Below are 24,789 nucleotides of genomic sequence, written 5' to 3'. Positions count from 1 at the left end.
TTATACAAAGACTCCTCTTCCTTTCCCTGCGGCTTCTGCCGTTGCTGGGTCTGGGCCTGCAATTAGCCTTAACTCCCATAACTCAGGTTACATCCTCCCTAGAGGCCGGGCCCCCAGCTGGACCAGTGTGGGCGGTTTGGTAACCTGAGCCTCCTGGGAGGAAGCGGCTCTGACCTGGAAAACAGGGCCAAGCCCAGCAGCTTTGCCATTTTGAAGGCTCCCTCCGGGCCCTCAGGGCTTCACAGGGAAGACCCAGGCCTAACCTAATCCATTCATTTTAATAAGCATTTATTAGGCACCTACTGCATATTAGATGCCCTGAACACAAAGACCAAAAAACCGGTCTCAAAGCCATTCCATCTCTTAAAGAGCAACCATAAGGACATTTAAGGACAGAAGAAGCAATAATAGCCTTAAAAACCTGGAAAAACTTAGGGGGAGGAGAGTGGAGCAGGTAGCAACCGAGCTGAGCCTGGAAGGAAGCTAAGAATTCTCAGAGGCAGAAATGAGGAGTGAGGGCATTCCAGGCATGGGAGACAGCTTATGCAAAGGCATAGGGATGGGAAATGGAACCTCTGATGTGAGAAGCACATTTGTCTGGAAACAGCAGGTGCAATAATTCTCACAAAGGACTTTAAATGTTAAACTGAGAGCTGGTACTTGATCTTACCAGCAAAAGGGACAGTTGTTGAGTGTGCGGAGTGGCCCCGTAAAACTTAAGCTAGAGGAAAATTGCTTTGGCAGCTAAGGGGAGATTTGATTGGAGAAAAGAGAGGCTAGAAGCCAGGAATCCAATGAAGAGGGTACACAAGAGTCTGACCTGGAATGATGGCCTGGGGCTTTGGGCACAGGAAATGTTGGAGAGGTTAGAGATAAGATTCTGGCAGCTGATTGGATTGGGGGGGAGGGTGGTGAGTGAGAGGAGAGATGGAGGGTCTTGCACTATGTACATCTAAGAGGCCAGAAGTCATTGAACCATAAAGGACTGCGTAGGAACAGGTAAGGTGTAAGAAGATTGGAAGAGTCTGGGGTTAGACAGGTCGTGAAGGCTTTAAAGGTCAAAAGGCATTTGCATTTTTTGCTTATGGAGGCATTAAGGAATCACTGGAATTGATTCAGGTGAGGGGAATGACACGGTCAGACCTGCACTGTAGGAAAATCACTTTGATGAGCTGAATGAAGGATGGACTAGAGTAGAAAGAGACGAGGCAGGCAGACCCACCAGCAGCTACTACTGCAGTCCAGTGTGAGATGGTAAGGGTCTGCACCAGAGTAGGGGAATATCGGAGGAAAGAAGGGGGAGTGTTGGGGAGATGGTAGAGGTGTGAAATCAACCAGAAATGCAGAAGAGATAAAACTGGCTAGAGGTGAAATCAACCTGAGGTGCAGCAGAGGTGAAATCAACCTGAGGTACAGGAGAGGTGAAATCAACCAGAAATGCAGCAGAGGTGAAATCAACCAGAAATGTAGCAGAGGTAAAATCAACCTGAGGTGCAGCAGAGGTGAAATCAACCAGAAATGTAACAGAGGTGAAATCAACCTGAGGTGCAGTAGAGGTGAGACTGGCCAGAGGTGAAATCAACCAGAAGTGCAGCAAAGGTGAAATCAACCAGAGATGCAGCAGAGGTGAAATCAACCTGAGGTGCAGCAGAAGTGAAATCTACAGGCCATGGCAACAGGCTGAATGTGGAAGAGAGGTTTTAGGGGGAGGAATAATGAGTCCCACTTTGCACATGTTGAGTTTAAGATGTCTACTAGATATTTAGTTGGAAACCTGAGATTGGAGGTCAGCAGAGAGTTTGAGGAAAGAAAGGTAGATTTGAGAAACATCAGCATAGAAATAGATGGTAATTGAATCCATGGGAGTTAATGAGATCACGAAGTGAAAGAGTATAGAGAAGGAAGGGAAGAAAGCAGAACAGTCCTGAGGGACATCTACAGTTTCCTGGATGAGCAGCCAGCAAGAGATTTACATAGCAAATGCACAAGGAGTTATAGAATATTTCCCTCATGATCTCAAAAGAAAAACTTTGTAAGTCACCGTATTCTCATGCTATAGAAGAGAAAGGCCTGGAGATGCCCAGGGACTTGGCATAGTCAGTCACATGAAGACTAGCATCAGAGCTCAGACCCAAACTAAGATCTCATCCTCAAGGTTAAGGGCTTTCTTTACCACATGATTACTTCTAAATTTCTCATTTTATCGAAGAGGATATCGTGGCCCTAATTGAGGGAAGAGATTTGGCCAAAATTGTATGTCTAGTTGGGGCCAGAGTCAGACTTCCAGAAGTTTACTTATTCTATGACTCCTTTGGAGTCTGCAGTTGAAGGTACCCTTGGGCCCCACCTGAGAATGGGGAGCACAGAAAGTTGCTGCCCTAGCATGGGCTTGGAGGGCCCTCCACGGGCTCAGGAAAAAGCAGAATGGCAGGCTGGGTGGGACCTCATTGGACACCTACAACATCCAATGGAGAGCAACAGGGCCAGGGTCCCAGCATGAACAAGGGGCTTAGTCAGATCAGGGAAAGGGGAGGCCCTGGAACACTGGAGCCCTTTCTACATGAGGATGAGTCCCAGGTGTGGGCTTTGTTCAAGCCAAGATAGATTTGAAACCGTTACTCATCTCACTAGGAATAGACATGAGAAAGAGAACTCCCACTTTAATTCAGACCTTGCAACACACATGAAAGGCCCATCCCTCTGGACCTGCTGGGCCCCAGTCTGGTTTTGTGGCAGAAACTGCTGATTCACCATTTCCCAGGGGAGGCCTTTCAGGGCCTCTCCATCCCGTCAGGGAAACAAAATCTGCCATGTCCCTTTGAGGGGATGTCCGGAGATCTGCTGGGATGACTTATCCCCTAGTGTCTTCTCTGTTCCTCCTCCTGGTCACCCACAATGCAACTGGCCATTTCCAAGGAGACTTATTGTTGGCTTTTGGCTCCTCTCACAAAGGTGAAATCTTAAACTGTCAGTTCCCGACAGCTTAATATGAAAAGTAGGTAACAAATAGGAAACATGAGCTCCCTTCCAATAAATTATATGGAACATTTTAAAATTCATTTTCAAATATTTTTGTACTTACATGTCAAAACCATTTTTACCATTTAAAAAAAAATTGTAACTTCTAAATCCTCTATCTTCCTCCTCTCCCCCTCAGTGAGAAGGCAAGAAATTTGATAGAGGTTATACATGTGTGCACATGCAAAACATATTTTCACATTAGCCACGTGGTGAAAGAAAACACAGGCAAAAAACCCCCAAGACAGTGAAGTAAAATAAAAGTTTGTTTCAATTCGCAGCCAATTAGTTCTTCTGGCTGGGTCTTAGCCCTTTGTATCATGGGTCTTTTGGAATTGTCTTGGAGGGGAGAGAAGAGGTTGGTCTTTCACAGTAGATCAATGTACAATGTTGCTGTATGCGATGTTGCCATTACTGTATACAGTGTTGCCGTTACTGTATACAATGTTGCTATATACAATGTTGCCGTTACTGTATGCAACATTGCTCTTACTGTATACAATGTTGCTATATACAATGTTGTCATTATTCTATACAATGTTGCTGTTGCTATATACAATGTTGCCATTACTGCATACAGTGTTGCCGTTGCTGTATATGGTGCTGCTGTTACTGCAGAAATGTTCTCCCTCGCTTCACTTTTAGTCAGTTCATAGAAGTCTTTTCACCAGCATTTTAAACCCGCTGCTTTGTTTTGTCCCCATGATCCTCTGGACGGTCCGGGGGAGGATGAGGGCTAAGAACTCAGGTTGCGACAGGCTGCGTACACATCTATCAAGTGTCCGGGATTTAAGCGTGACTACAGGTCTAGCCGAGTAGAAGAGGGCAGCCGGAGCAGACAAGAGACTCCAGCCAGGTGACTCTGGGCAAGTCACTTAACACTTTGCTCCTCTTCTGTAAATGAAGACAATGGGAACACCTGCTTTTCAGGATTTTTGTAAGATCAAAGGAGGGGACGCTTTGCAGACTGCAGGGAAGACGGAAATGTTGCTTCCTTTCAGTTGACGGCCTATTTTCACACGGCCCTGCCTCTATCCATCTGCCCAGAAGGACATTTGTTCTCTGCCCACAGAGCCGGGAGGCCTAACTCTTTGGGGGAAAGGGACCCCAAGCAATCGTGGGCCCCAGATCCCTCCACAGCTCTCAGCAGACAAGCCTCCCCGATCCTCAGACCGGTGACATTTAAATGCCTTCCTCATTTTCCCACTCTATGATTCCAGCCTGGAATAAACCTTAAGGCTGGAAGGCAGCTTACCAGGGAGCAAGCCCCCAGAAACCATCTGTGGGTCTCATCTCACAGTTTCTCCTGCACAGGAGGGTGCTGAGGAAGAGGCAGGCCCTGGAACCTGGGGCCCTCTGCCCCGGGACGGCCTCCCAGGCTCTGGCAGTGCTCCTGGCATCTCAGCAGATGCCCAGTACTGAAAACAGCCCTCCCTAGGACTGACCCAGATCTGCTTTCCTTAGGTGGTCCAAGGCCTGATCATTGGGAGGCTGACCGAGCGGTACTCCGAGGGGACCCTGCTCCGGGCCAGCGTCGTTGTGTTCAGTGCCGTGGGCCTGGCCATGGTGAGACCCCCCCACTTTGGGCCCAGCCCTCCCCCTCACCCGGAGGGGGCTCACTTACTGCTCACTCATTCACTCATTCAGTCTGCTCATTTGCTCGTTTTTTACTCATTGCTGCACTCTTTTACTTATCTCCTCACTTGCTCATTCCCTCGCTCACTTCCTTGTTTCCTTCTTTATCCGGCTTCTTCTTAGTCATAAATGCACACTTTTACACTTGGGAGAACAGAGGGAGCACTAAGATCCTCGTAAGATTTCAAGCCGGAAGGGGCGCGATGAGCCCCTGTACCAGACAGGGGCAGAAGGGAGGAGGCCAGAAACGTAGCAGGCAGGGCCTGAGAACCCCCGGCTCATTGATGGGAGCTGATGTCCAGCTTCGACTTAAGACATAGATGTTGGTCCTGCAAGGAAACCTGGAGATTAGCCAGTCATCTCCTCCATTCATAGGTGGGGTCGACAGGGGACGAACACCCAGAGACAGCAGTAGAGCTGGGGCTTGAAGGTCAGTCCTCCCAGGTCCCCCCAGAGCTGCCTCCTCCTTTGGTTACTGCCAAGGCCAGGAGCAGGAGGCCACGTGCCCCCAAGGGGTAAGACGGAGGGCTCCCTGCCAACTGGTGCAAAGGGTCCTGTTGGGGCTGGCTGGGACCAGGATCGGGGGCTCCCTGCAGACCATCGGTCCAGGGACTGGGCACAGTCACCCCGGGGCTGAGCCAGGCTGGACTTCTTCCCTCTGCTCCCTGGCCAGAGGCAGCGAAGGCTGAGAACCGAGAGGAAGCGAAAGCTAGAAGGGCCCCAGACGGACTCTGAGCCAGTTAGACTGGATGGGCTGGGCCAGCCCGCCAGGGAAATGGAGGAAGCGGGTTTCTCCCAACCGCCCATCCCCCTCTCCGTGCCAGCCTCCTCAGCCCAGCCTGCCCCTCCATCCTCCTCAGGATCAGGGGCCTCCCACTGGCCTTCCTCCGGAGCCCACCCCCCAAACACCCATTCTCTCAGCCAGGCCGCCTGATCACGCTTTCGTGCCATAGTATCCAGACTCTCCACTGAGTCCTCTCTATCATGTGTTCCACGCTTCCATTCTCTCTCACACTCACACTCACACTCCCTGTTATACATACACACACATGCACATGACACTCACACTCACACACACTCCCACACAGACTGGCTTTGGGCCGGGTGGGAGAGCCCTGACCTCAGGAGCCCCTCCCCGCCCACTCTGAGAGCCGCTCCCACCCCCAGGCCTCCATGACCAACGTCTTCCACTTCTGCCTCCTGGTGCCCGGCCTGGTCTTCAGCCTCTGCACCCTGAACATCGTCACGGACAGCATGCTGACCAAGGCGGTGCCGCCCTCGGACACAGGTAAGCGGCGGCCCAGTGGTCACGGCGCGGGCGCGTGGCAGGGAATGCCTGGGAACCCGCCGGCTGCGGGGCCGTCCCGTGGCAGAGCCCCGTTGGTCTGATGCCCGACACGCCCCCAAACCCCCTTTCCCACCCTCCGCTGCCTCTGCCCAGATAAAATTCCCGGAGCCAGGAGAGATGAGGTTGGGCTGACCTATTCTCAGCTGACGCACAGAGAGAGAGAGCCCGTTCTTCCCAGAGATAGCCCATTCTTCCCGGAGAAAGCCCGTTCTTCCCAGAGATAGCCCATTCTTCCCGGAGAAAGCCCGTTCTTCCCAGAGATAGCCCATTCTTCCCGGAGAAAGCCCGTTCTTCCCAGAGATAGCCCATTCTTCCCGGAGAAAGCCCGTTCTTCCCAGAGATAGCCCATTCTTCCCGGAGAAAGCCATCAGTGTCAGGGAGACCGCCCGGAGAGGAGAGAGCCTGGGAGGTCAGCTGAGGAGACTGAGTGTCAGGGGCCGGGGGAGCCATGGGGGAGGGGTGGAATCAGAGCCACACAGGGGATAACCAATCGGTAGCTGGAGGAGAGAGAAACCGGGCAGACACGAGTGGCAAGGGCCGGGCCAGAGGGGCAGCCTGGAGCTTGGAGGCTATCTGCTTCCAGGTCCATCCAGTTGGTCAAGGAGCTTTAATTAAGCACCTACTGGGTGCACAGGTCCATTCTGGTCAGGGAGGCTGATGCAGGGCTGAGAGCAGCCATGCCCCACCTCTGACCCAGGGAGCTCACAGCCTCATAAAGGGAGTGCTGGAGTACTGGGTATAGAACATAGAATGCTCCTTGGTCAGCAAGCATTAATTAAGCACCTACTGGATGCACAGATCTATTCTGGCCAGGGAGGCAAGTGCAGGGCTGTGAGCAGCCATGTCTCACCTCTGACCCAGGGAGCTCACAGCCTCTCGGGGGAGTAAGGTAAACTTGGGGTATGGGTACAGAACACAGACTGACCCAAGCTTCAGAGGGACCCCTACTAAACTGTGTGGGCACCTGGGCAAAGACCATCCCCAGCAGCATTTCCAGAAAAGGTGACATTTAATTAGGCTTTAAAGGATTCGTGGGAGTTCGATAGGCAAAGGGGGGTGGGAGGGGCATGGCAGGTGTTGGGCACAGCCTGAGCAAAGCCCCGGAGGTCGACCTGCAGGCGTGGGAGTGTTCGGGGGACGGTGCTTGTCCAGTTTGGCCCACAAGGCTGAGCGATGCGACGAGGGCAAGTTGGTCCTGAGCTGTGGGCTTGATTTAGGGGCCTCTGGGAGCCACTGACAACTTTGGGGAGTGACCTAACTGGATGTGCCCATTTTCTGGCTGTGGGATAAGGGGAGCATTAGCCAGTGGAGTCGGGTGTCTTCCACCTGGACGTGAGCCCTTGGAGGGCAGGACCGGGATGAGCTGGAGGATGCCCAGGACAGGGAAGGGTCGTGCTTTGTGGCTAAAGGAACTGGGAATGATGAGATTCAGACCAGGTGTGACTGACGACAACCTTCAAGGCTTCAGAGCTGAGGGGCAGGCGTGACTGCAGCCTTCAAGGCTTCAGAGCTGAGGGGCAGGCGTGACTGCAGCCTTCAAGGTTCTGGAGGCCATGGGGAGGAGACCCATTCTATTCATGCCCCAGCCTGCTGAGAGTGAGGGCCCCTGCTCAGGTAGTTCTGTCAGATAGTGGAGGAAGAAGCTGAGGAAGGCTTCCTGTCCCCCAGGGTCGGGCTCCCCAGGAGGTGGAGCTCCCAGGACTGGAGGCAGAGGCTGCCTGCTCCCTGGGGACGCCCTCTCAGGCGCAGAGTGGACCAGAGGGGTGGGCGGGCCTGCCCACCTCAGAGAGTCCCGGCTCTGCCCTCCACCTCACTGGGCACACAGTAGGTGCTCGGGCAGCTTCGGGCAGGGCCCTGGGCACGGTTGGGGGAGGGGGCCCTGAGTGGTGGGTGCGGACAGGTGGAGAAAGAGGCTGGGAAAGAGCCTCCCAGCCTCGGCTGCACCCAGGCCCGACAAAGGCTTCATGGGCTCCTCCCAGCCTCCCCAGGACTCCTGGTGGCCAGGACACTACATCCCTTCCAAGCTCCCCAGGGACCGGCCCCCAGGAAACAGTGCTGGGGGAGGGGGCGGCCACCCGCGGAGGAGGGGACCCAAGGGAGCTGACACAGAGCCAGGAGGGCTCAAAGGCCCTTTGTGCTGGGGGAGAAGACAGGAAGCTGTCTGGGAAGAGCCGGTCTCCTCCGGCCCTCCCCTGAGGGAGAAGGGCCCAGCCCAGGCCCGCTCCTCCCTGCCTCCCTCCCACGGGTCTGAGCAACCTGCTGAGGGGCCGGAGCCTGGGAGAGGCCGGAGCTGGGCAGAGAACCTGACATCGAGAGACCCCCCCCACTCCAGCCTGTGTCCTCACCTACAAATTGAGGGGCTCAGCGGCATTCCCTCCAGCTCCCACCCCCCCACCCCTGGAGCTTTGGGGGGGAGGGGAAGGGCCAGAGGACAGCCTGGCCTGGGGCTGAGAGCAGGGAAGGTCAGGCCTCCGGCCATCTGCAAATGGCACCTCCGGTGCTCCTCCTCTCCCCTATGTGCCCAGCTCTGGGCTCAGTCCCAGCGGGCGTGGGAAAGAAGTGCCCTCTGCTCACACCCTCCCGCCCCCGCCCCCCAGGGCTGGAAGGATCGAGGTGGCTGTGGAAGGCTCATGGGGGGTGGGGCGGGGCCTCAAAGGATGGCGGGATGCACCGGCTGCAGGCAGAGGAGGGGGGGTTTGGGAGGGGGGAGTACCCCGGACTGGCAGAGGGGCCAGGCTGAGTGGGGAGCCTGGAGAACGGGCCCTATCTGAGGAATCAGGGAGAGCCCACCGCCCTCTGCCCTCTGTCCTCTGCCCTCTGCCCCCTGCTCTCTGCTCTCTGCCCTCTGCCCTCAGAAAGGATCCGCTCCTTGGTTCCCAGAGCCAGCCTGGGAACCTGCAGACACGAAGAGGGCTCCAAGTAATTGCTCTGGGGCGGGAGCTGCGGGGCCGTGGGCGGCCGGAGAAAGCAGCTATTAAAATACCTGCCACCCACCTCTGAGCCTGGGTGGCTCTCGGAGGGCGGGGCCGGGGAGCTCGGGCTTCTGGGAAATGCGCCCTCCCCCGGCTCTCCCAGGGCCCCCTCCCCCACTGCTGGCCGCAGGGCACAGGGAGGGCTCCAGGAGCTCCCGCCAAGGCCTGGGGTCCGGGGAGATGTCCAGCCCTCAGGGAGATGCCCAGCCCTCAGAGGCAACCCTGGAGGGACCCCAGGGTCCCTACGAGAAACCGAGTCAGAGAGGAACTCCTGGGATGCCCTTGCTGCTTCCTGAGCCAGGGACACCCCCCCCATGCGCCGCTTTCCCCTTGACCCCCAGGACCCCAGGATCGGCTCTTCCCTGGCCCAGCCTTGCCCCCAGATCAGTCTCTGCAATCTGGACTGGCCAGAAGACCCCCCACCCCGCCCTTCTCAGCTTGGCAAAAGCCTCCTGGTCCATCCAGGCTCTGCTGTCCCCACTGGGAAGTCACCCGGATTGCTCCTTCCTCAGACGCTCTCTGATCTCCATTTCTAGCTGATTCCATAAGCATGTATTAGGCGCCTATTACATACAAGCAGACAAACCAGCACCTCCTCACACCCATCACACTCTCCAATGGGTATCTGGGTCCATTTTGGGATTTCATACACTCACACTCACACTCACACACACTCAGATATGCTCACACTCACGCTCACACTCACACTCACACACACTCAGATATGCTCACACACACTCACACACACTCAGATATGCTCACACACACTCAGATATGCTCACACTCACGCTCACACTCACACACACTCAGATATGCTCACACACTCACACTCACACACTCAGATATGCTCACACTCACACTCACACACACTCAAATATGCTCACACTCACACGCCCCTGTATAAGTCCAGGTCTGACTGGGCCATCCTTTCAGGGAGCGGATAATTACTCACTGACTTGATCAGCGAGAGGGCAGATGGCATCTCCCAGAGGCCCAGAGCCCAGTCTGGCAGGACGGCCCAACGGTCTGCAGCAGCCCCGGCCAGGCCGTCCCCGGAGTCCCTCAGGACACTCAGCCGTGTGAGCGGTCTGGTCTCCACGTCCCCTCCCACAATGCCGGGGTTGTCACCCCCCGATCCGGTGACTCCCCTGGTCCTGCCCTCGTGATACAGGGGAGGTGATTGCTGGCAGGAAGAGGAAAGGCCCGGGGTCCCACAGGAAGTAAAGGGGAGACCCAGGATTTGAGCTCGCTTTCTATGGTCAAATGGAAGTCAGGAGCGCAGGGCCGGGGCGGCCTGTCGGGAGGAAGCTGGCTTTGGGCAAGGCTTGAAGGGCAGAGGGGAGGGGGAGAGCCCAGGCAGGGCACAGGGCCAGGGCAGCTCCAGGGGCTTGGACTGGGAGATCTGCTGCCCAGGGACAGCCTAGCTGAGGTGTGGAGGGGGGTGCTGGCACCAAGGCCTTTGGAGCCCAGATGGAGGAAGGACGCTCAGGAAGGTCGCCCCCCCCTCCCGGGGCCTGGCAGCCTCCAGCCTCTAGCCCCAGCCCCAACCTCCAGCCTGGCAAGGAGCTCCTGGGGCCACCTGGGCCGAGATGCCCCTTACCCTGCCAAGAGCTTCCCGAAAGGCTCGGGCCTTCTCCCTCCCAGAAGCTCGGCCCTCTCCCTCCCAGAAGCTCGGCCCTCTCCCTCCCAGAAGCTCAGCCCTCTCCCTCCCAGAAGCTGGGTTCTCTCCCTCCCGGAAGGCTCAGGCCCTCTCCCTCCCAGAAAGGCAACATCTGCAGGGACAGTACCGGCTTTCCGCTCCGATAACATCTTTCTTGGCCGGAGTAATTGTTCCTCGGAGGGCTGAGTCACGCTGCCTGTCATCTCTGTCCCCGTTTCCCTGGCATTCGGTGCCCGGGAGCCGGGGGCAGCAGGAAGCGCCTGTGGGCTCGGCATCTTGGCACCTGGCGCATCCGCGGGCCGGCTGCCGGGCAGCTCCTGAGAGCGGGCTTTGTTCTTCGCACGCTGCCTCTCGTCCAGCCCCAGCTCCCGGGAGGTCAGCCAGTCTTGCCATAGGAGGGGGGGGGGCGCGAAGCTAGAGAACTGCCGCACCCAGGACCAGTGCCTTTCTGGCTCCGGGGCCGGGCCAGAGCCTTCCTCCCTCTCCCCTCCCCCCATAGCTGTCTGAGCCGCTCGCTCGACATCGCCCCCTTCACCAGAGCCCGCGTCCAGGATCTGGGAGTTGATCTATGCGAGTGTTTGTGAGGCACTGACTGTGCACTGGGGGGCTGGTGCTAGCGTCATGCCCATTTGATAGATGGGGAAACTGAGGCAGGCAGCAGTTAAGTGAATGTCTGAGGCAGGGTCCAAAGTCAGAACCGACCGATAGAAGCTCTGAGTAAGGGAAGCCGAGGTCCTATTCTATTCTATATTCTTCTATAGGTTCTATTCCAGCTCCCTCAGCCACTGTCTGGGCCCCAGGGCCCAAAGGCCTCCCCTCAGGGAGCTCTGTCTGAGAGGAAAGAGCCCCAGGAAAGTGGGCGCAACAGGGTAGAGCTGACCCAGCCCCCGGGGTGGAGAAGGGGAATCCGGGCAGACTGCATGGAGGAGAGCGGGTCTGGGAGGAAATGGTGGATGGAGCAAATCTCTCCGGTGTTCCTTCCACTCACTGGGCAGAGGGCCGGGGGCCGAGCCGAGCTGCTCGTGCCATCTCCAGGGAGGGGCCTCTGCAGAGATCCTTCCCTTTCACCTCTGCCTGGAGAGCAGAGACCTCCTGGAGGGGTCTCAGTTTCCCCTCCTGTACAGTGGGGGGAGGGGGGGTGCTCTGAGACGGGGACTCCAGGCTCCCACCGTGGGGGGAGGATCGTTCCCGGCCACTCCACCTGACGCCCGTCCCGTCTCTCTTGACCCCCAGGCGCCATGTTGGGCATCTGCGCCTCCGTCCAGCCGCTGACCCGGACCATCGGGCCCACCCTGGGCGGCCTCCTCTACCAGAGATTCGGCGTGGCCGCCTTCGGCTCCCTGCAGTTTGCCGTCAACTTTCTCCTCTTCCTGTATCTGTGCAAGAAGGAGGTTCCCCAGAAAACCAAAAGGGCGCCGTGACCTTGGCCCCAAAGGGAGCTCCCCCTCCCCATCCTGCTAATAAATGCCTTAAGCCCTCCTCCTCCTCTTCTTCGTCTTCCTTCTTCTCTTCCTCCTCCTCCTCCTCCTCCTCCAAGCCAGCCCTCAGTCCAGGCTCCTCGGAGCATCCCCTGCCTTCCCAGCAGCCTTGGCGGCCCTTGAGATCCAGGAAGCAAGATCACCAGGCAGGAAAGGAGCCTTCTCGAGGCGGGTCGTGGGGAGGAGGCCTTCCTGGAGGAGGCAGCCTGGAGCAGAGTCCTGCCACTTTACAATGCTTGAGCTCCTACTGTGTGCCGGTCTTTGCCCTGGAGAAGGCTCCGGGCCTGAGGAGGGTCTGACTTGCAGAGAGAAGTCTGGGAAACGAGGGAGAACACGAGGGAGAGCACGAGGGGGCCATGGAGAGCGGGCAGCTGGAGCTGGGACTTATAGGATGCATCCCAAAGCACGGGGACTGTGTGGACAAGGGCCCCGGGGCGGGCAGGGCAAGGACAGGAGACAAGAGCAGCCGGGTTTGGCCAGACGGAGAGAGCAGAAGTGAGAGAAGGCACCGAGTGCCAGGGCCAGGAGCGTCCTTTCATTGTTAGGGGAGCCATGGAAGGCTTCGGAGCAGAACATTAGAAGGTGTGACCAGAGAGAGGAGCAGGGAGGAGGGACTGGAGGCAGGGAGGCCAGTGAAGAGGCTGGGAAGGAAGGGAGAGGGAGGAGCTGAATTGGAGAGCCCATGAAGGAGAAGAGAATTACCCAGAGAAGCCATGCTCTGGGCGTCCTCCCCACTTCTCTGGCAAGTAAGCTGGGCCCCGGCTTAAGAACCCTTAGCGAGCAAATGTAAGAAATCATGGAGGGCTCCCCGTGCTTTATTTTCTAGCTCAGCCAGTGAGTCCCAGGAAGAAGGAAAGTTTAGTTCCTGAGCATTTATTAAGCACCCGCTGTATGACTGGCTGAGAAAGGCTTGCCCAGCCTCGAACCCCCTTCTGCGGCAGCCAGGGGGCTTCTCCCGCGGCAGTCAGGGGGTTTCTCCTGCGCATGCCCCGCACACATCGGGGCTTGAGTCCAGCGGGCAGGGAGGACCCCGGAGAGCTGCCCTGGCTGCAGAGATCCGGGACTCGGCCACATGGAGCAGGCGCTCCCCTACCCTGCCGGGCTCACTGGTGGCATCTGCTCCTGGCTCCAGAAGTGGAACCTGCCGGGCCACGGCCACGGCCAGGAGGAGGATCTGAAGCCGCGACCTCTGCCCCGGTAGCCCCGACTCCCCCGAGCCTGAGAAGGGAAGGAAGGGAGGCAAGACTGCTCCGGGAGCGCGGGGGCGCCCACACTGGCCCTGGGACATCCGGGCTTCTTTGCCTTTGCTTCCCTGAGTGCGGCTCATGTGCCCCCCCCCCAGGTTCCTAACAAGAGGCTTCATTGGCCTGGGGCCAAGAGAGAAAAGCCCCCCCCCCCCCGGGACGGTTTTCCAAAGTGGGTCCAAGGGGTGGAAAGGGAGAGCTGGGGGCTGGATGGCTCCCTCCGCCCTTCAGGACTGGGGAGGGGCTCTGCCCCCTCCCCTTCCCTCAGCCTCTGACCCCAAACCACCGCCCCACCCCCTCCACAGTGCCCTCATCCAGCCCAGTGTGGAAATGGCCAAGGGGGCCGTGGGGGCCCCAGGGAGTCAGCCATCCTCACCCAAAGCAACAGGTCTCTGCAGTTTTGGGCGGATCATTCACCCCTGCAGTCATCAGTCAACAAGCATTTATTAAGTACCTATTGTATGCGAGGTTCTGCGCTAAGCTCTGAGAATGCAGACCAAGGCAAACGCCCTCTCATCCTTCCCTCTGGGGAGAGACCGGAACCCCAAACCCAGGAAGGAGGAGAATCTCTCCCAAGTCCCGGGGCTGCCTAAGTACCTTCCCAGGTCAGGGACGCGTTTAGGACGGTTCATTCATTCATTCACTAGCTCTTGCCAAGGACGGTTCATTCATTCATTCACTAGCTCTTGCCAAGGACGGTTCATTCATTCGTTCCTTGGCTCTAGCTCCTGAAGGCGCAGGGCTGGAGGGAGGAGAGCCCCCCTCCCCCCCCCAGCTCCCAGATAACTGGGTGAGCTAGATGGAAATCCAGCTAACTGGGTGCCGGGCTGGCATCTGCCGGGGCCATCTGTAAGGGAGGCGGCAGGTGAGAGTTCGGGGGCTGGCCTGGGGGTCTGGGGCAGAGAAGGAGGGCTCGGCACCAGGCCCCGATTACATCTTGGAGCCCATTCAGCAGCCCCGACTCCCCTTTGAAGACCCTGCCCAGTCTCCCCCTCCCAGGGCCGCTTGGGCTCGGGCGCCCTTCCGAGCAGGGAGGGCGTTTGCCCCAGAAGGCGGGTGTGGGCCCCAGGTGGGCAAGGCAGGCGCCGGGGGGGGGGGGGGGGGGGGCAGGGAAGCCCCAGACTCCCCAGAGGGAGGAAGCCCAAGCTGGGGGAACGGAAGCTGCCGGCCCCCTCTGCTGCCCAGTTTGGTTGGAGGGCCCTGCCCCGCTCAGGCTTTGGGGAGCCAGATATGAAAGGCTCGGCTGAGCCTCCCCCAGTGAGGAGCTCCAGGAGTTGGCTTGAATTGCGCCTGCGGGTCCCCGAGAACTTGGGGAAATGAAACCAGGCCCTCCCCGGGCTTTCCTGGCCAAGGTGGGAGGAATCAGACCCTGGCCGGGAAGCCTGCCCGAAGCGGCCAACTCCAGCTTTCCCGGAGACCGGGTGTCTCCCGTGGCCCCATGGGAGGGAGATGGAGCCCGGTCCCAGAGCCTTTCCCTGTCAGGGCTAGGAGACCCTTCAAGGGAAGCGACGGTTAGGGGGGCTAGCCCAGAGCCGCTCCCTTCCCCCTCCCCCCAAGGCCCCCAGGCCCTGCCTCCCTAGAACATCTGTTCCCCGGCCAGGGAGGGTCTTCAGGGCAGGAGTGGCTGCCTCCCCTCCTCGTGAGGGACAGGCCACGGGCTCTGCTGGGAGCGCAGAGCCTTCCCACTCGGCCCCTGACTCAGCTGTAGCACCTTGGCTCAGTCTCATGCCCCTGGGAGCCTGGGTGCTGCCCTTTAAAAGGCAGGAAGTTAATGACCCAGAGCCCTTTGATCTCGGTTGCGCCAGAGCTGACGCTCCCAGTTCCAAGAACTGGAAATCTTGAAAGGAGTCATTTTACTCCCGGCAGAGCCAGAAGCCCGGAGGTAAATCACGCCGCCGGAAACGGGGGGAGGGGAGCCCCAAGGTCACACAGTGGAATTCCCCTGGGCTCTTTGTACCGTCCCGCCCCCAGGCTGCCCCATCCGGGCACCCCAGGGAGCCAAGCAGGGGGCCGAGGCTCGGTCCCGTTCCCCGGGGCAGCCGAGGCTCGCTCCCGTTCCCCCGGGGCAGCCGAGGCTCGTTCCCCCATGCGCCCCCCTCCAAATCCCAAGCCGGAAAATGAGCTTCCGGGCACAGCCGCTAAGAAAAAGTCAGCATTTCAAGGCATTTATTTGGAATGGACGCGTCATGAAAAAATATTAAGACAATGTTCGAAGCCACTGAAATAAATAGAAATCTAGATCCTACAATAAGTTAAGGGCCGTGGCCCCCAGCCAACGGCCACAGTTCCCGAGTCATTATAAATAAAGCGGCCGGAGGGCCAGGCTCCAGGGGCCGCGGGGGTGGGTGGGTAGAGGGGCCGCGGGGGTGGATGGGTAGGGGGGCAGGCTCCAGGGGCCGCGGGGGCCAGCTCCCCAATGCCGTGCGGGGAGGGCCTGGGCTCCGCTTCCTCCCCGCCCGCAGGGAGATCTGGCTCTCAGCTTCAGCCCTCTTCCTTCGTGGGCGCTTCGGGGATCCCTTTCATTGCGACACAAGGTCCCCATCAAGTTCCAACCAAAAGGCTCTGAGGAAGAGAAGAGAAGAAATGGGTCAGCGCTGAAGCGGGAGTGGGGGAAAGGGCTTCCTTCCGGCCTAGAGATAAGAGCCGTGGGCAGGGCACCCCTAGGAGATAAGCTGGGCGCCCGGGCACAGCTCCTCCCAGCCTGGGGCCTCCCCGGGAACGGAAGGGCTCAATCCTGCCCAGCCGGCAGCTTCCTCTGCGGAGACCCAAGGGCTCCCCCAGGCAAAATATCCCCCAGGGCACTAGGGTGGAACCACATGGAGACCCGTAGATGGGATGGGAGTGGGCGAGGAGCAGAAGATAAAGGCTTTGGGGATCCCGGCCCGGGCAGAGTCCGAAGGCTTGCCTCGAGAGCCATCCCCATTCTCCAGAGGGCAGACCCCAGGTCCCACCGGGCCGGTTCCCTGAGGGAGGCGCGGGCCAGCTCCTGCCCTCCCACTCCCAAGTCAGAGCAGCGGGAGTCAGGAGGTGGGAATTCGGGACGAGACCCGAAAGCAGCTGTCCCGACCCGCGTTCTCCCACAGGAACGCCCCGGGGTCCGTGCGAGCCCGTTCCCCCCCAGCCTCACCTGCTCTCTCTCGGTCAGTCGGATAGGCCGGCGGGTGTGCGGCTCAGGGCGCGCGGGCCAGCCGGCGCTCGGGTGGCCCCGCTTGCTCCCGTTCCCGCTCCCGCTCCAGTTCTTGCCGGCTCCTGAAATCCTCGATGGCACGCTGGTTCTGGAAGTCGATGAGCGCCATGGTGATGGAGGCGTTCCAGCAGCTTTCGTCGGGGCAGCGGAAGTCGATCTCTTTGCGGTCCCTGGTGACTATGGTAAAATAGACGTGCTTGGCCGTGCGCTCCACGCAGTCCACCTTGAGGATGGAGTGGAAGCTCAGCTCCTTGGGGCGCGCGCCCCTGCGGGCCGCCGCCGGGCCGTCGGGGAACAGGCTCAGGCGGTCGGTGCTCAGCACCACCAGCTTCTTCTTCCAGAGCTGGAACAGGCTGTCGCTGCGCTTCTCCAGCTCGCCCTCACGGAGCACGGCGCCCGGGACCTTCATGGTTCCCGACCCAGCGGCCTCAGGTCCTTCCGCCCCCAGCGTGGACCGACTGTAGCGCCCGCGACGGCACGGACACAGAGAGGGGGAGGGGGGGCGCAGCGCGCAGCCCGGCTCTGCGGCGACGCGACGGACGGACGGTGCGGCTTCGGGGCGCGCTGCGGGCGCGGCGGCGGCGGCGGCTCCTCTGAGGGCCCGGGATGACGCTGATACTGCGGCCGCCGGCCCCCGGTCGTGGCTTTATGGAAGAGCGGCTTCCTCCCGCCCCAGAGCCCGCCCCCTGCCCCGCCCAGGCCGGCCCGGTGCCTTCCATGTGCGTCGCGGCCACGGCCGGCGCCCCGCCCCCTTCCCGGCCTCTTTGTCTTTCCGAGGCCCCAGATCGCCCCCGCCCGCTCTCCTGCCCCATCTGCCACCCTCGCCTGGCCTCCCTCCCCGGCACCAGCCTCCAGCCCGCCACTCTCGGCGCCTTTCTCTTCTCCCCGCCGGCTCTCTGAGGTCTCTTCCTTAGGACCCCTATTCCTCTTCACCCTTCTGCCTTCCCCTCTCTCTGTGTCTCTGTGTGTGTCTCTTTCTCTGTCTCTCTGTTTCTCTCTTTCTCTGTCTGCGTGTCTCTCTCTCTTTCTCTGCCTGCGTGTCTCTCTCTCTGTCTCTGTCTCTCTCTGTGTCTCTGTGTCTCTATCTTTCCCACTGTCTCTGTCTCTCTCTGTGTCTCTCTCCCCCTCTGTCTCTGTCTCTTTTTTCTTTGTCTCTTTCTCTGTGTGTGTGTGTCTCTGTCTCTCTTTCTGTCTCTCTCCCTCTGCCTCTGTCTTTTTCTTTCTTTCTCTTTCTCTGTCTCTCTCTGTGTGTCTCTCTGTCTCTCTGCCTTCCTTCCTTCCTTCCTCTTTCCCTCCCTTTCTCCTTCCCCTCCCCCTTCCTTCCTTCCTTTCTTCACACTTCCCTCCCATCCTCCTCCCCTCCCCCTTCCTTCCTTCCTCCCTTTTTCTTTCTCTTTCTTCCCCTTCTCCCAGCCTAATTCGAGCCCCCTCCCCCTCCCTTTCCCCACGTTGCTCCGGGTCCCCTCCCCATCTGCCAGTCTCAGAGGCGTGGACGCTGCCCCGGAATGCAGCTCCCGCCTGTCCAGCCCAGCCCAGGCTGACTCATCTCCCTCTTCCCATCCCGAGCCCAGGTTCAGCCGAACTTTCCCTGGGAAGAAAGAACTTCCCGCCGCGCCCAGTTCTGAGCCGGGCTGACCTCGGGCTTCCTGGGCATGGGGAGGAGCGTCCCAGTCGCCCTCTCCAGCTCCTAACTCAGCTTGTACCCAGCAGTCCGACTCCCCACCCGGGCCTTTTCTGGCCTTTCTCTGCCTCCCTTTCCCAGGCTGAGCTGAGCCCACCCACCAGCCAAGCCACCCCCAACTCCATCCGGCCTCCCCCACCCCCAACGATTCTAAGGCCTCCTGTGCTCCAATCATTAAGCTTAGCCCTCTATCTGGCACATAGTAGGTGCTCAGTCAGTGCTTGTTGACTGAGTGGTTGACTAAAGGCATCCGACTCCTGCCCTCCGGGCTCTCCCAGGCCGAGAGGAGACCCTAACTCACTGCCCTGCCTAAGCATTCCCCACCTGGTGGAATGGAAAGCTCCCGGGGTTCAGTGGGGGCGCCCCTCGGCTCTCCCCAGTCCCCCATCCCTCAAAGAGCCTTGTGGGCTGAGGAGAGGAGGGGTGGGAGGGAAGGAGAGAACAATGGAGAGGAGACCCTGGCCCTGCCCCTTTGATGGCTCTGTCCCTTTGGGGCCATCTTGGAAAAGGAAGAAGAAGCCTGATTGGGGAGCCAGGTTCCGCTTCTGTCTCTGTGGCCAGAAGTCATCCATTGCCCTTAGACCCCTTTCCTCCCCCTGATCCCCTCAGTCTATGATCCAATGACTTGATCGAAGGCCAGAGCTCCTCCCCACCCCCCCACCCCCACTATGTGATTTTGAGGCAGGAGGGGGAAGACCTGGCCGAGGTGCTGCTTTTGGGGAATGCTGGAAAGAGACCCCTGCCTGGACTCCACTGGGTCAGCGGTGCTGGACCTGGGGCCCCGAAGGGACGGAGCCTTGAGGAGGACCTTTGGCCACTAGAACCCTGTCCCCAGCCTAGCTCTGGGAGGTTCCACCTTTTGTGCCATTGGGGATACAACAGGAAGACACAGAATCCAGTCTTGGAGATATCACCCTTCAGACATTGGGCAACTCTAGTCATAGGCTAAATAATGGGGGAGGGGAAGGGAAGGGAAGGGAAGGAAAGGAAAGGGAAGGGAAAGGAAGGGAAGGAAAGGGAAGGGAAGGGAAGGGAAGGGAAGGGAAGGGAAGGGGAAGGGGAAGGGGAAGGGAAAGAAAGGGAAGGAAAGGAAGGGAAGGAAAGGAAAGGGAAGGGAAGGGAAGGAAAGTGAAGGGAAGAAAAGGGAAGGGAAGGGAAGGGAAGGGAAGGGAAAAAAAGGGAAAGGAAGGGAAGGGAAAAGAAGGGAAGGGAAGGGAAGGAAAGGAAAGGGAAGGGAAGGGAAGGAAAGTGAAGGGAAGGGAAGGGAAAAGAAGGGAAGGGAAGGGAAAAGAAGGGAAGGGAAGGGAAGGGAAAAAAAGGGAAAGGAAGGGAAGGGAAAAGAAGGGAAGGGAAGGGAAGGAAAGGAAAGGGAAGGGAAGGGAAGAAAAATTATTTTTCAAGAGACTATATGCCAGATTTTAAAAAAAAGAGAGAGAGACTATATGCCAGGCTCTGTGCTAAGCACATATAAATTTGTGTGTATTTGGAAATATTAGGAAATCTGATCTTCCCCAAAACCCTGGAAGGAAAGTGCTGTGATGGTCTCCATTTATACAGTGTTCTAACTTCCAGCTCATCTCCCAGGTTCTATGTTATAATTTCCCTCCAAGCTTGGATATTACAGGTCCCATGGTCCCTCCCAAGTCTACCGTTCAGTGTTCAAAACTTCTTCCTAGTTCTGGTCTTCCATGTTCTATGATCTCTCCCAGCTCAGAAATTCTGGATCTCATGTTCTAAGGCCCTTCCCAGTTCTGATATCTCATATTCTAAAATTTGAAGTCCCTTCCCAGCTCTGATATTCCACGTTTATGTTCTAAGGTTCCTCCCAGTTCTGACATCCTGTGTTCTAAGTTGGAACATGATGTTCTCTTCCGTTGCTGAGGTTCTAGGTTCCATGGGCCCTTCTACCTTCCGTCTGTCCTTGATATTCTTTGCAGTTCAGTTTTCTTAGTCTCTGTGACATGAGGAATCCTTTCCGTCCTCCTCCCTGGACTTATCTATCCTCAGAAGAGATGGGCCCAGTTGATGAGTTGGGGAGCATGGGCCCCCAAGCTGGACACTTTGCATCCAGAGAATACCATGAGCCTGACTCTGCCCTAAGGGAACTCAGAGTGCTGTGGAAGGGAGAGAGAGAGGAGGGAGGGGATGAGGGTTCCACTAATGACACCTTCCATTTCCGCTGGAGCTCTCCCCAAGCAGCCCCAGGAAAAGGGACTGGAAGGATTGGGATCTCCATTTCAGAGAGGTGGAAGCAGAAAGGATGGGAAATGGCTTGTGACCGCAGCATTAGTCAGGGTCCGAGTCATTACACGGGCTCCGGAACCTGGACTTCAAAGTCCGTGACTGCTCTTCCCCCTCCCTCCCCAACTCCCAGCCAGGTGATAAGTGATAAAGGGCCCCCCGGGGAAACGTGCCAAGAAAATGCTGTTGGGAGGGGCAGAAGGCCCAGCCATGGCTGGGCACTCAAAGCTTGCTGGGAAGATCGATGAGCCAATGAATAAACAAGGGAGCGATCACACAGGTGAGGGAATGAATGAATGAGGGAACGACCTCGCCGGTGAGCAAATGAAAGAATGAGGGAGTGATCACACAGGTGAGTGAATGAATGAACCAGCGATCGCATGAGTGAAGGAGTAGATGGATCCTCCAGCCGACGGAGGAAGGGAGATAGCGGAAGTGCTGGAAAATTCCATCTCCCGGGGCGAGGTCAGGGCTCCCAGGAGAACCCCAGAACGGATTGAACCTAAGTCCGGCCTTGAAATACTGCCGACTCTGGGCTGACCAGCGCTTGGGCCGACCAACCGAACACGGGCTCCGTGGGGAACGAAAAAGCCCGCCCAGGACCCCATCGTTCCCCGGTTCCTTTTTTTAAAGGAGGATTCTTTGGGGACATTTGGGGAACAGGAACTAGCCCGGAGTCAATTCAAAGGGCAGCCCTAGGAAGCTGGCTGCCCGGTCCGCCTTAGGAGCCCTCTAGTCCTTTCTGACTTCGGGGGTTTCCCTGCCTGTGAGACTAGGGATCGGACTAGGTCTGGGAATCCTTTTCGGCCCTTTCCCCCCCACAGTGCAGCAGGGACAGGGGAGTGTTTTCCAGCAGGAGAAAAACAATTCTGATACCTGTGGCCCTGAAACCCTTTCCAGAACCCCTGGAGGTCAGAGTTCAAAGGTCCTTTAAACCTTGGGTGTGGAGTGAGGAGAGCCTTAGAACAGAGATTATCTCGATTAGCCATTTTTCCTTCACCTCCAAATTTACAAAGAAAATTGAGGTCCAAAAAGGAAGATGAGAGATTGGGAGCCAGCATGGCCAGTGCTCCGAGGGAAAGCAGTGGTGTAGACTCTGCGGCCTGGTGACCTTCCGGTCCAGGGACTACAGGCATTCTTATGCCCATTTTACAGGTAAGGGAACTGAGGCCAGAGAGGGACGTCTCTCTCGGAGCCATAGAGCCGGGACGAGTGGAGCCCAGGAACCCCTAGAAACGTGAGCCCTCCGAGTTCAGGACTTTTCCTCGTTCTCATTTTCAGAGGCAGCACCGGCCCGAAGCCTTTGAACCCAAGCCCTTCCTGCCTCCTGGTCCCTTCCGGAGATGAGGCAGCCGCGGGCACCGGGAGGCGAGAGAACAATGGAGGTCTGTCTGCTTCTAAAGCCTCCTTCCAGTGGGGGCCGCTCAGGCGTTTCCTGGCCGGGGGAGGGCCCGTCTCCCACCCGCTGGGGCCCTCCCTGGGACACAGGATGCGGATGCAGCTAAGTCTCCTCCTGGCCCTCTGGCCATGGTGTCGAAAGGGAGATCCTCCTCCAATTCCTTCCAGACTCGGGCAGCCCGGAGCGGCCGACTGCCCAAGCGGGCCCTGCCAGGCTGCCCGTCTGAGGGCGCAGCCCGGAAAAGCAGGTCAGGAAGTGGCAAGTGTAGCCCCCACCGTCCCAGAAGTCTCTGCTGCCGTCCCAGGGACCCACAGGTGCCACTCACACACACTCACAGTCACACACACACACTCACACACACACTCACAAACACACACACTCACATACACATACACACACACTCACACACAAACACACACACTCACAGTCACACACACACTCACAGTCACACACACACACACACACTCAGTCTCACACACACACACTCACAGTCACACACACACTCAGTCACACTCTCTCTCTCTCTCACTGTGCACAGTATGATGCAGAGGATCCTCTGACTCCAGGGATGGGATCTGGGCTGAAGCGCCGCCCCTGCTGCTTCCCTCCCATATTGGAGTCCCTCAGGCTCTTCCTGGAGCACCCATTGGCCTTTGAGGGGTCCTGAAAGCTCGGGCCCTCCCGGCCTCGGATGTGCCGCGGCTGCTCCAACCTCCCGGGGCCTTCCCTGCAGCATCTCCCTCCTGGGGAGTCACCTCTGGGTCAGGAGTGAGGGGGAGAGGGGAGAAAGAACGCGGAGAGCCTCTGCTGAGGGAAGCCTTTCTCCTTAAGGCCCTGGGGAAGGAGTTGAGCCTCTGAGCCCTCACGGGTTGGAGGGAGGAGGGCTTTTCGGTCCTCCCTCGGGCCCTGGGGGCGGCACAGCCAGAGGTCCGGAAGCTGACCCGGTAGCAGAGGAGGACGGTGGGAACGGCTTCATTTGCTTTGCTCAGTGCCCAGCCAAAAGTATTGCATCCCACAGGGACTAACAAGTTCCCAGTGAGCTGGTTTGGTTGGGACCCAGCCCCCCGGAGGGCACGGAGCCCTTTCTGGGCCGAGTCAGGCCCCCCCAGGGCACGGAGCCCTTTCTGGGCCGAGTCAGGCCCCCCGGAGGGCACGGAGCCCTTTCTGGGCCGAGTCAGGCCCCCCCAGGGCACGGAGCCCTTTCTGGGCCGAGTCAGACTCCCACAGGGCAGGGGACCCCTTCTGGGTTGCCCCCCCCCAGGACAGACCGTCAGCGCCGGCGGGCTCAGGTACCGAGGACAGTTCCTGGCCCGGGGGCTGCGCTTCATAAAAGCCTGGTGATTGGCTGATTGCTTGGTCCCGCCCATCTCTGAAGCCTGGGGCGCCAATCCTGCCTCGAGAGCACTTCCCTCCAACAGCCTCAGTTTCCTCAAACGGTGGCCGTGCGAGGGCTGGACTCCGGCGTCCCTTCTCGCTGTAGACTCCCGGGAGGCGCAGCTCCAGGACCCGGCCAGGCCGGGCTCCCCCTCCCCAGTGAGACCCGGAGCTCCCCGGGGTCGGGGCCTGCCTTCTCCAGGTGCCCCTCACGGGAGGGAGAGCCAGCAGGGGCCGGAGGAGAACGGAGGGGCCGGTGGGGCGCCTGCGCCGGGCTTGGGGTGGGGGTGGGGGCCTAGTCCTGAGTGCTTGGGGCCGGTCCTGGTCCCTGGGCCAGGGTTGGGGGCTGGTCCCAAAGGTGAGCTTTCCTTGCCCTTAAGCAATTGCGGGGCGGGGGGGGGGGGGGGGGGGGGAAGCTTCAGGGGCCGCTCCTGATGTGCCCCCGGCTTCCCGGCCTGCCCTCCACATGGGACTTATGCCACAGCTTCCTTTTGGGGTGACTGCCCCCCTTCTCTGCTACGTCACCCCTCCCTCCCAGAGTGCCGAGCGCCCAGCTGTTCGCAGGCTGAACAAGCGGCCTGAGTCAGGGAGATACCCATCTTCTCACTCATCATCTTGAGTCACTTCCTGGAAGCTCGAGGAGCCTCTCACCCAACGAGCCCGGCTTGTGTCATTCCGGGGCCTCAGGGAAAGCGCCTCCCGCTGGGGGGGGGGAAGGGGAAGGGGGGCCGGCGTGGGCCGGGGGCTGCTCTGGCCTCCGAGGCCCTTTTAGCTGGATACCAGAGCCCGGCTCGGGCTGGGGACCCCACCTCCTCTTCTCCACGTCCCAGCAGCCTCAGCTCTTCTGGAGGCATCTATTGTCCCAACACTCCCTGGGTCAACCTTGAGACTCGATTTCTCTGGGAGATGAAAGTGGGGGGTGAGGGGGAGAAAATGGGAATGTCCCAAAGGGCTTGGGAGAAACATAATTTATTCTCTTTGACCCCAAAAGGTGGAACGAGGAGAAAAGGGGGAGCGGCAGATTTAGGCTTGTTATAAAGAAGTGCTTCCGACCCACAGGAGTCGTCCCAAGCGGGGAGAAAGAGGGGGACCCCCTCATCCAATCCCATTACCTTTTAGGACCCTGAGGGAGCCACGGGGAGGGGGGGAGGTGGAGATTGGTGCTCCTTATGGGGCCACTGAGGGCCCTTCCTTCTCGGGCATGCTGGGATTCCCCGTGACCTCATCCTGTTCCCTAGGGCCAGTGGGAAGGAGGCCAGAAACCCCATCTTTGGCTCCCCCACAGCTTCCAGCCGGCCGGCCGCAAGGCCATGGGAGGTGACTGTTGGGCCAGCTTCCCAGGGGTCATCACGGAGGGCTGGGAAAACCGGAGCTGGTGACTAAGGTCCTGTCACTGCCCAGCAGGCGGTGGGCGGGCGCCACCTGAAGAAAGTGAGATGCCCGCAGGCCCTGCCTTGCCGGTCCCCGCCTGGTTTCAGGCTCAGCCTTCCCTCCCTGTTAATCCTCCGTCCCAGCCGGGCTGCAATCTCCCGGGCAAGGCTGGGGCCTCTGC

General features: G+C 58.9%; 2 protein-coding genes across 2 annotated transcripts in view; one reads left to right on the top strand and one right to left on the bottom strand.

The window, feature by feature from the left end:
* Positions 1-12,112, top strand: part of SLC22A18 (solute carrier family 22 member 18) — a 53,498-nt gene extending 41,386 nt beyond the window's left edge. Inside the window, exons 8-10 of the mRNA XM_051967031.1 lie at positions 4,483-4,584; positions 5,821-5,941; positions 11,867-12,112. Coding sequence (XP_051822991.1) covers positions 4,483-4,584; positions 5,821-5,941; positions 11,867-12,054 — 411 coding nt within the window. The 3' untranslated portion in view covers positions 12,055-12,112. The remainder of the gene's footprint in view (positions 1-4,482; positions 4,585-5,820; positions 5,942-11,866) is intronic.
* A 3,382-nt stretch (positions 12,113-15,494) lies between these two features.
* Positions 15,495-17,139, bottom strand: PHLDA2 (pleckstrin homology like domain family A member 2). The gene is made up of 2 exons (XM_051967546.1): positions 16,483-17,139; positions 15,495-15,917 (listed from the first exon to the last, which is right to left on the bottom strand). Exon 1 carries the CDS (start codon positions 16,949-16,951, stop codon positions 16,526-16,528), a length of 426 nt encoding a protein of 141 aa, XP_051823506.1. The 5' UTR covers positions 16,952-17,139; the 3' UTR covers positions 15,495-15,917; positions 16,483-16,525.
* Between the last annotated feature and the right edge of the window lie 7,650 nt (positions 17,140-24,789).

Source organism: Antechinus flavipes, chromosome 6 (assembly GCF_016432865.1).
Source record: "Antechinus flavipes isolate AdamAnt ecotype Samford, QLD, Australia chromosome 6, AdamAnt_v2, whole genome shotgun sequence".
In the NCBI taxonomy this organism is placed as follows: Eukaryota; Metazoa; Chordata; class Mammalia; order Dasyuromorphia; family Dasyuridae; genus Antechinus; species Antechinus flavipes.
The sequence above is the reverse complement of the archived record's forward strand: the minus strand, read 5'-3'. Positions and strand labels throughout refer to the sequence as shown.